General features: G+C 38.0%; 1 protein-coding gene across 1 annotated transcript in view; it reads left to right on the top strand.

The window, feature by feature from the left end:
• The window catches only part of PCGF6 (polycomb group ring finger 6), a 34,568-nt gene extending 24,612 nt beyond the window's left edge, over positions 1-9,956 (top strand). The window contains exon 10 of the mRNA XM_049645673.1: positions 8,740-9,956. Coding sequence (XP_049501630.1) covers positions 8,740-8,796 — 57 coding nt within the window. The 3' untranslated portion in view covers positions 8,797-9,956. The remainder of the gene's footprint in view (positions 1-8,739) is intronic.
• Positions 9,957-10,252: the final 296 nt, after the last annotated feature.

Below are 10,252 nucleotides of genomic sequence, written 5' to 3'. Positions count from 1 at the left end.
TTTTTGGTTTTTGGTTTTTTTTTTTTTTTGAGTTTATTTATGTATTTATTTATTTATTTATTTATTTTGAGAGAGAGCGCGCGCACGCACAAGTATATGTGAACAAGGGAGGAGCAGAGAGAGAGGAGAGAGAGAATCCCAAGCATGCTCTGCCCTGTCAGCACAGAGCCCGACACAGGGCTTGAACTCAGGAACCACGAGATCATGACCTGAGCTCAGATCAAGAGTCGGTCGTTTAACCAACTGAGCCACCCAGGCACCCCTTGTTCCTTCTGTATTTGGTGTCATATCTGAGAAACCATTTCCTAATCCAGAATCATAAATATTTATACCTATGTTTACCATAGATTAATTTTGTTTATTCTGGAATGTCATGTAAGTGGAATCAAGTACTCTTTTGTGTCTGGCATCTTTCATCCTCATATTGAAATTTATCCATGTGGTTACATGTAGCAATAGTTTGTTTCTTTTCATTGCTGCATAGTATTTCATTGTATAACATGCCATATTTTATCCATTTTCCTATTCATGGACACTTGGGTTATTTCCCCTTTTTGGCTAATGCAAATAAAGTAGCAGGGCATCTGGTAGCTCAGTCGGTTGAGCGTCCAACTTGAGCTCAGGTTATGATCTCGCAGTTTGTGAGTTCGAGCTCCACATCTGGCTCACTGCTGTCAATGCAGAGCCTGCTTTGGATGTTGTGTCCCCCTGTCTCTTCCTTTCCCCTGCTTGTACTCTCTCAAAAATAAATAAAACATTTTAATAAAAAAATACAAATAAAGTAGCTATGAACACAAGTATACATTTTCTTCCTCCTCATCTTTTTAAATCAGTTTTGCTTTCACTTACTTTGGACAACTAACTAGCAGTGGAATTGTTGGATCATAGGGAAGGTGTATGTTTTCTTCGATAGGAAACAAAGAATTGATATATTTTGATATGATTTTTGTGGCTGTACTTTACCACCAACCTGTAAAGAAATATGGCTGAAATTTCTGCAGCCTAATGACTGGTCTATTATGGAGAATTTTATTTATTTTTTGCATGGTTTTCTTTTTACCAATTTGCTACAGATTTCCTTGCACCCACCACTCAGATTTAATGAGGGTTGGTAACACTTTATTCTTTCAGATAGGAAGATGTAAAATTCACATCACTTTAAAAAGAAATTTGAAACAAAGGAAAGTGTTAATACTCGATAAAACTGAGTACTGGTTACAAAGGTGTTATATTAATCTTTGTACTCTGAAAAAAAATTTTTTTAATGTTTATTTATTTGAGAGAGAGAGAGACAGAGAACACAAGCAGGGGAGGGGTAGAGAGAGAGGGGGTCAGAAGATCCAAAGCAGGCTCCATGCCAACAGGAGTGAGCCCAATGTGGGGCTCATACTCATAAACTGAGATCATGATCAGAGCTGAAGTGGATGCTCAGCCAACTGAGCCACCCAGCCACCTCTATACTTTGAAAATTTTTTAAACCTTTAGGAAAGTCATAGAAATAGCACAGTGAACATTCATCTATGCTTTACCTGGATTCACCAGTTTTTTGTTTTATTTTTTTTAAGTTTATTTTTATTTTATTTTTTATTTAAAAAAAAATTTTTTTTTTAACGTTTATTTATTTTTGAGACAGAGAGAGACAGAGCATGAACAGGGGAGTGGCAGAGAGAGAGGAAGACACAGAATATGAAACAGGCTCCAGGCTCTGAGCTGTCAGCACAGAGCCTGATGCGGGGCTCAAACCCACGGACCGTGAGATCGTGACCTGAGCCGAAGTCGGACGCTTAACCAACCAAGCCACCCAGGCGCCCCGATTCTTATTTTATTTTTTTAACGTTTATTATTTATTTTTGAGAGACAGAGAGAGTGTGAGCAGGGGCAGGGCAGAGAGAGAGGGAGACACAGAATCTGAAGCAGGCTCCGGGCTCTGAGCTGTCAGCACAGAGCCTAACATGGGGCTCAAATTCAGGAACTGTGAGATCATGACCTGAGCCGGGGTTGGATGCTTAACCACATGAGCCCCAGGTGCCCCTTAAGTTTATTTATTTTGAGAGCAAGTGAGCAGGGGAGGGGCAGAGAGAGAGAGAATTGCACACAGGCTCTGCACTGTCAGCGCAGAGCCCAAAAAGGGGCTCAATCTCCCGAACCCTGAGATCATGACCTGAGCTAAAATCAAGAGTCGGACACTTAACTGACTGAGCCACCCAGGCACCCCTGGATTCATCAGTTTTAACAGTTAGGATTCCATTGGAGAAATAGAACCCAAATGAATATTACAGAATTATACCTTAAACAACTGCAGGGGCCGGTGAAGAAGTGTATTGAAAGATAGTGCCTATGGACCAGTAGTCATTGTAAATCAACAGGGCAGCAATTGGAAGAAAAGACCGTCATGAGTGGGGAATAGTGAGAATAAATTGGAACCTGTAAGGAGAAACTGGAATGTGTGTCTCATCAGTTCCATCTTCAGTGACATGGGTGATCTGTAGACAAAGCTGGTGGTCTTTGGCCCAGAACTCAGAGAAGCTGAAGGTGGAGCTCTTGTGGGAGCAAGAGGAATTAGTGGCAGGCCTGGCTGCCTTCCTGTCCCTACAGTGTGAGCCAGCATACCAGCAACAGTGTGTATAAGCTGAACGAGCATCGGGTGCTCTGTGATGACCTGAGCATAATGGCTTCTGCCTCCTTCCACTTGGCACATCTTATCTTACACAAATCTCTCTTGGCTAACCTAACAGGGAAGGGATTTGGGGGAACATAGTTCCAGTTTGGCCAAGTTGACCTAGCAAAATGCAAAAGCCTCACAATCTAAGTGTTGGTGTGGGTGTGGAGCAACTAGAATGTATGTGCGTGGTTAGTGGAGGTGTGAACTGGTTCGGCCACGTGGGGGTTCTTTTGGTGGTACCTACTAAAGCCGTGGATGTACACCCTATTCCCCAGCAATTCCATTCCCGAGTATAGACTCAATAGAAATGAGTGTTATGTCTACCACAAGACATGTACAAGGTAGTTGATAATAGTTTGATCATGATAGCCACAAACCGGAAGCAACCCATACGCCCAACAAAAAATGAGTAAAAAATTGTGACATATACATACAATTTAATACAACTACCATATACATCAACATGGATGAATCTCACAGACATGATAGTGAGCGAACTAAGTAGGGCCCAAAAGAATATACAGCTGATCAATGCAGATTTGCTTACTCATTAATATTTTATTGTAACCTCCAAATTAATACTAATTGCCATTTCATGGTCATTCACAGTTTTTCATAACTTTTTAAATGGCATTTGGATTTCTTTTTTTTTTTTTTTTTTTTGAGAGAGAGAGAGAGAGAAAGCATGCTTGAGCAGAGGGCAGGCAGAGAGAGAGAGAGAGGGATAAAGAGAATCCCAAGCAGGCCCCACACTCAGCGCAAACCCTGATGTAGGGCTCGATCCCACAACCATAGGATCACGACTCTAAGCTGAAATCAAGAGTCAGACACTCAACTGACTGAGCCACCCAGGTGCCCCAGTATTTGGATTTTTTAAAGAAATTACAAATTTTGTAATTTTGCTAATGAAACTTATATGTAATTGAGTATTAGAAAGATGCTCCAAGGTTAACTGTTCTTTACTGCAATATTATAGGTTGTAATTATCTTTTAGTTTTATAGGTATCCTTTAGTTGTGATAACAGTTTGTCAGAGTAACAAAAGTAATTAGCATACCATGATTGGGGACCATTACTTTTTTTTAATGGCTGTCATTATTAACTTGAATTTTATATGTGATTTACAAAGAAGAAAGAGGACTTTGTCACCTTTCTGTTTCTTTGAAAAACATAGCTGGCTTTTCCTTGAGCAAGAAAAAGGACATGAAGTTGCATGGAATGTAATTATTTTTGCAACATAGCCAGCTTAGTGATAGAATGAAATGGTGTTAGGACTTAGTCTTGAAGTTATTTGGGTTGACAAGTGAAAAGAAAAAGGGAAATCCATTGATAAGCCTGCCAGACTAATTAAGGAAAAACACATATATGATGTGAAATTGCTTAGAGCTCAGAAAAAGACAATACCACTAATAATTAACATTTCTTGAGCTAAGTAATCTCTATACCCAACATGGGGCTCAAACCCACAACCCTGGGATCAAGAGTCACACTCCACTGACTGAGCCAACCAGGTGCCCCAGAACATGTGTTATCTTGTGTAAGCCTCACAACAACCTTAAAAGATAACAATTAATGGGGTGCTTGGGTGGCTCAGTTAGTTAGATGTCCAACTCTTGATTTTAGCTTAGGTCGTGATCTCACAGTTCCATGGGATCAAGCCTGGCGTAGGCTTCTGTGCTGATAGCAGAGCCTGCTTGGGATTCTCTCCTCTCTGTGCCCCTCCCCTGCTCATGCTTACTCTTCATCTCTCTCTCTGTCTCTCTCTTTCTCTCTCTCTCTCAAAATAAATAAGTAAACTTTAAAAAAGATAACAATTACCATCTCCTTTTATCTTTTTTAAAATGTTATTTTGAGATACTTTAAGACCTAGAGAAAAGTTACAAAATAGTATGAAAGTTCCTATGTAGATCTCACCCAGCATCCTTTAGTGTTAACGTCTTCCATGACCACAGTACAATCATCAAAACTAAGATATTGACATTGTTACAATACTGTTAACAAAACTGCAGACATTGGATTTTGCTACTTTTCCCATGGTTGTCCTTTCTCTGTCCTAGGATCCACATTGTATTTAGTCATCATGTCTCCTTGTCTTCTCCCAGTTCTCCAGTTCTTCCTTATTTTCATGACTTTGATACTTTTGAAGAGTATTGGTCAGTTATTTTATAAACTATCCTTCATTTGGGTTTGTCAGATGTTTTCTCGTGACTAGATTGAGGTTATGCGTTTTTGGCACATCACATACAAGTGATGTGCCATTCTCAGAGTATCATCAGGAGATATTTAATACTGGTAGGTTTTTCTCTTTGGAATTGATAATGTGGGGGGAGATACTTTGAAACTATGCAGTTATCCTGTTTCTCTTCAAATTTGGCCCTCTATTCTAACATCCATTGGTGGATCTTATAATTTAGAAAATTGATGTACAGAGGTTGCATACCTTGTCCAGGATCACTTGGCTAGTTAGTCATAGAATCAACAGTCAACTGTTGAAAATTTGAACTTAAAGCTCAGGCTCTTAACAGAAGGGTAACCAAATACTTTTTCAGGTGATCATTCAATTTATTATTAACACATTTTTAGAAATATAGTACCTTGCCAACTGTCTACATTTTAGTAACAGTTTAAAAGAATCTTCCTAAAATATAGAAACAAAATTATTTCTTTGATAACTAAAGCATACTTAGAGGTATAAACAAAGCCATTTCCTAAAAATTTTATAATGTTAAACTTCAAAAATCTTAGAAAATGATTATCTTTTAAAAAATTAAGCTTACTTGATTAGAAATGTAAGAAACTAGGAGTAAAATCCCAGTGGAGTAGGTAGAAAATATTACTTCAAAAAATATTTACTGGAGAACCTGGCTGCCTCAGTTGGTTAAGTGACCAACTCTTGATCTCAGCTCAGATCATGATCTCACAGGTCATGGGATCAAGCCCTGGTTAAGGCTCTGCACTGACAGCATGGAGCCTGCTTGGGATTCTCTCTCCTTCTCTCTCTGCCCCTCCCCTACTTGTGGGTACTGTCTCTTAAAGAAATATTTTTTAAAACATACAGTAAAGCCTTAGTTTGCGAGCATAGTTCATTTCGGAAACATCTTTGTAATCCAAAGCACTTGTATAAAAAAAGCGAATTTCCCCATAAGAAATAATGGAAACTCAGATGATTCATTCCACAACCCCAAAATATTCATACAGAATGATTACAATACTGTAATATAATATAAAATAATAAGGAAAACATAAAATATAAAGAAAAATAAATTAACCTGTACTTACCTTTGAAAACCTTTGTGGCTGGTGTGAGGGAGATGAGAGAGGAGGGTTATTATGTAGGAAGACTTTCACTATCACTAATGGAACCACTGCTATCTTTTGGCTCAATGGAATCTTTTTCTGCATGGGGGCCGTTGTATATACTCAGACAGATGTTGCCTATAGTACAGTATTAATGAACTTTTGTCATATACTGCATTTAATGTAACTGGCAATAAGGCAGCAGACGAAAGGGTCTATATCTGCAGTCAGCCTGACCTAGAATGAAGCAAAGCATTCCTAAGCTTACTCTTGTATGGACAAGCAAAGGACTGTCCATAGGTGCTTTGAAGTGACAAAAAATACACTAGTGCCAGTTGTGTGGGTACCTTCCAGTGTTCTGAAAAATCACTGATTTCTGCCAAACACTGTGGCCTAAGATCCGAGCATGGGAGATGATCACCCACAATCCCCCAGAGAGAGAGAGAGAGAGAGAGAGAGAGAGAGAGAGTAGAACCATTGGCTCAGTTGTGATCTTGTGATGTTCAGCATCATGTACTACTTATATTGCAAGATACCGCTCGTTTATCAAGTTAAAATTTATTAGAAATGTTTGCTCATCTTGCAGAACACTCACAAAACAAGTTACTCACAACCCAAGGTTTTATTATATTTACAGAGCACTATTCTAGACACGTAGGGAGATTCAGAGATGAGCAAGTCCCTGAACTTAACCTATAATACAATTAAAGTCCTCATTGACAACAATGTAAGATTCATGGACTCTCAGGACCTCTCAGCTAAATGAATAATATACCTTCTGCGGGAAAGGGGAGGAGAATGGTGGGAGCTGAGATCTGGGCAGTCAGAATAAAACCATGTGCAGGACTTTATAGGCCATAGTATGAACTTTGGATTTTAATTGGGAAATTAATATGGGAAATTATTTTTGGAAAGATTTAAGCCAAGGACAGAAGTGACCTACTCTGACTTAAATTTTAGAAGACTCATTCTGTTTGGATAGTTCAAGAAGACCATGGATAGAAACATCTCTAACTACAAAATACAAATAATATTTATATCTATGTATATAGAATATAAATATAATAGACATAGAGACTTGAATTATAGTTATTTCATTTCGTAAAATGTGATTTTATACATACATTGAAGTTGTTTTGAGGTTTTAAAACCACTTGTAAGCTATTTTCAGTTTGACATCTCAGCATGTCATATTTTGCAAATGATGCTTTCATTTCTGAAACATGAATAACTACATGCAAAAAATTAACATGTAAAATGTAATTTGTATTCTTGTAAGAACATTGATAGAATCTGTTTGTGTTATAATATAAATTCATTTACTTAGATTAGGCTAATTAGAATAGATCTGATGGTCCATGGGCCAAACATAGTATGAAATTGTGTTTTACATGGCTCACTGTGTTGTAAATATTTTTGAGTTTAAATTCCTGTAGCTACACATCTGCTCTCTGGTTTACCAGTGGTCTCCACTTTCCCTATGGACTCACATGCTTAACTCACATATTCATCTATGTTACTTTCCTGGCCCTTGTAGGTAGGCCTTTGAATTTGTGAACCCTTTCCTAGAATTCTGGAGAGCTTTCACTAGAGTTGCCAGGAACAGAATCCAGATTGCAGTGAATTGTGTAATAAATGAGAGATGAGGAAATAGAGCCGTGGAAAAGCTTAACAAAGAGAGAAATAGCTAGAATGTGATTGGAAATGCAAGGCGTGCATGTCACCATTCCCCCTCTGTGTTGCTCAGGGTCAGCCCATTGCTCATGGCATACTCCCCAACAACTTACTTTTTAGCTAATTTTCCAGTTCATAGTAGGTTAGAAATAGCACTTTAGGGGCTCCTGGGTGGCTCAATTGGTTAAGTGTCCTGACTTCTAGCTCAGGTCACTATCGCAGGTCATGATCTCTCTGCTGTCAGCGCAGAGCCCGCCTGGGATCCTCTGTCTTCCTCTCTGCCCCCTTCCCTGCTCGTGCGCTTGCTCTCGCTCGCTCGCTCTCTCTCTCTCTCTCTCTCTCTCTCAAAAATAAATTAACATTAAAGAAAGAAAGAAATAGCACCTTTAAAAGGTGGATTGCTTGCTGGATGCAGACTTGGTGAGAACACAAAGGATTAAGACCTGGTTATCAAAAGAGGAGACAGAAACCCAAAAGAGCAGATGAAAAGATTCAGAAACACAGTACCTGGAGTCATTTAGTGTAGGGTTAAGTTGCCCAGAGACCGAAGACATCACTGTGTTACAGAACAGTGTATTCAGTGTTCATAATGATGACTCTAGACATCAAAGAAAGGTTAAACTGTGTTGTGAACAGTCTTTTAGGCACAGTTAAAATGTATAATGTATTAAATGGGTAAGAGTTCCACAGTTTTCTTAACAGTGAATGGTAGTGAGCTGCATTTATGTGGAAATGAATGTTTAATTTCTTAGCAGATCCATGGTGTTTTATGATAATTGAGTCTTTTTTCGGGAAAGTAGTCCACGCAGAAGGAAAGGTGTGTCTCTTTGAGTTCTTTTCAGAGAACTGTTTAGCCACAAACATCCCTGGCTAATTGTGGAGTTTCAGAATTACCTTTGAGAGTCATTTAAAAAGGCACAGTGACAGGGAATATTTGGTGATAAGGTGAATGAATAAGAAAGTCTATTTACTTGGACCCTTTATTTTCTTTAAATCAAAGAACTTCACATTAGTGTTGGGCTATGAAAAATAAACCGTATCTGACTTGACTTGATTGTTTGCATAACCGGTTTTCAAATAACTGCAAAACACTTTTTTTCTTTTCAGGATGGTCTGCTGGTCCTCCATTATGGTCTTGTGGTTTCTCCTCTGAAAATTACTTGAAGATTCTAGCAGCATTAGGAGGAGGGAAACGAAATAATGAGGCTTCTGCAGGATTGCATTTCACCAAAGATTTCCACACAACATGTAATAGCTACCATTTTGTGCTGCTGGAGACATAACTTATCTATTTTCAGCACGTAGATTCATAACATTTATAAGTACAACTTGGAATGATGGAATGCATCTGTTTTACTAGAAACTATATATAAAAAGCATCCATAGCTCAGGGGGAAATTTTCAGAGCATTAAATTTTTAAATTCCTTGTGATCTCAAATACTTTGACATTGATTTTGCTTCCTAATCTTTGAGGTAAATCAGTTACTATTTTCTTCTTGTTGAGCCATATCCCTTTCCCGTTGGCGGTTAGGATTCTGCTCTCTGGAATGGCATCCGTTGGGCAGTCATGCTTTTGGAAAAGAAGGATGCTTTTGAACTGAAGATTCAAAGTCAGGCTTTGTTAAACTACAGAGTGTACCTCTTGGACAAAGACCAAAACTACTGGCCACTTTTGTATGCTGCCATCATATTTGGAACACGTATCTTTCTTTTCCCAGCAATACTACCACAGAGATGATATGTACTTCTAAAAGGGATGAATTATCATTCTTTGTGAAGAGACTGTCTCCTGCAGGGTTTATGGCCTGTACTGTAAGCCTTCAGTGTAATAAAGACTCCTTTAACAGATCTTAACAACAAGGGATGCCTCTTTGAAACATTATCTTTATTATTTGAATGTTAGTTTGATTAGCATTCACTTTGAGTATGTAGTTTGGTTGTCAGTACCTTAGAACACCACTGCTTCTCAAAGTAATAAATAAACGAGTGAATTTGCAAGTTTACAGAATACTTACTGTTCCTCAGTAAGTCAGTTTAATGTTCATTGTCCCATTACTTTGTCACTGGGATAAAGAATACGGGTGTTTAAGAGTTCGCTCACGTGCAAAGATTTCAGTTTTAAATGTTATTTTGCCTAAAATTAGCATTGTGATACTTTCTAAAACAATATTTTGTAAACCCTATTTCACTGCAAAATTTCCAAGTCTGCGTATAGAAGCAATTACAAATGAATGAGGTTTGGCGATTGTTTTGTAAAGAATTTGTGAATTGTGTATAAATCTCTTCTAACATTTAATAAAAATTTTTAATAAAAATTTATTTTAACCTATTTTGAAGTGTTCATATTTATTGTGGATTGAAACAAAAATAACCAAAATTCCTTACGAGATAAGGTATCCAAATTAGTTAAAATACCATCAAATAGTTATTTTATAAACATCTTCACTGATTTTACTAGATGCTGTTATTTGACAGTGGACAGAATAGCAACTATGGAATTCATTGCCTCTTAAATGTTTCTTACCCAAATTACATGCTATTTTTATTCTTGTCCCATGTTAACATATCTTTGTCAGGGATTCCCAAGACTACCTTCAGATTTTGTTTTAAGTAGGCTCT

The sequence above is a fragment of the Panthera uncia genome, chromosome D2 (genome assembly GCF_023721935.1).
Source record: "Panthera uncia isolate 11264 chromosome D2, Puncia_PCG_1.0, whole genome shotgun sequence".
NCBI classification, from domain to species: domain Eukaryota; kingdom Metazoa; phylum Chordata; class Mammalia; order Carnivora; family Felidae; genus Panthera; species Panthera uncia.
The sequence above is the reverse complement of the archived record's forward strand: the minus strand, read 5'-3'. Positions and strand labels throughout refer to the sequence as shown.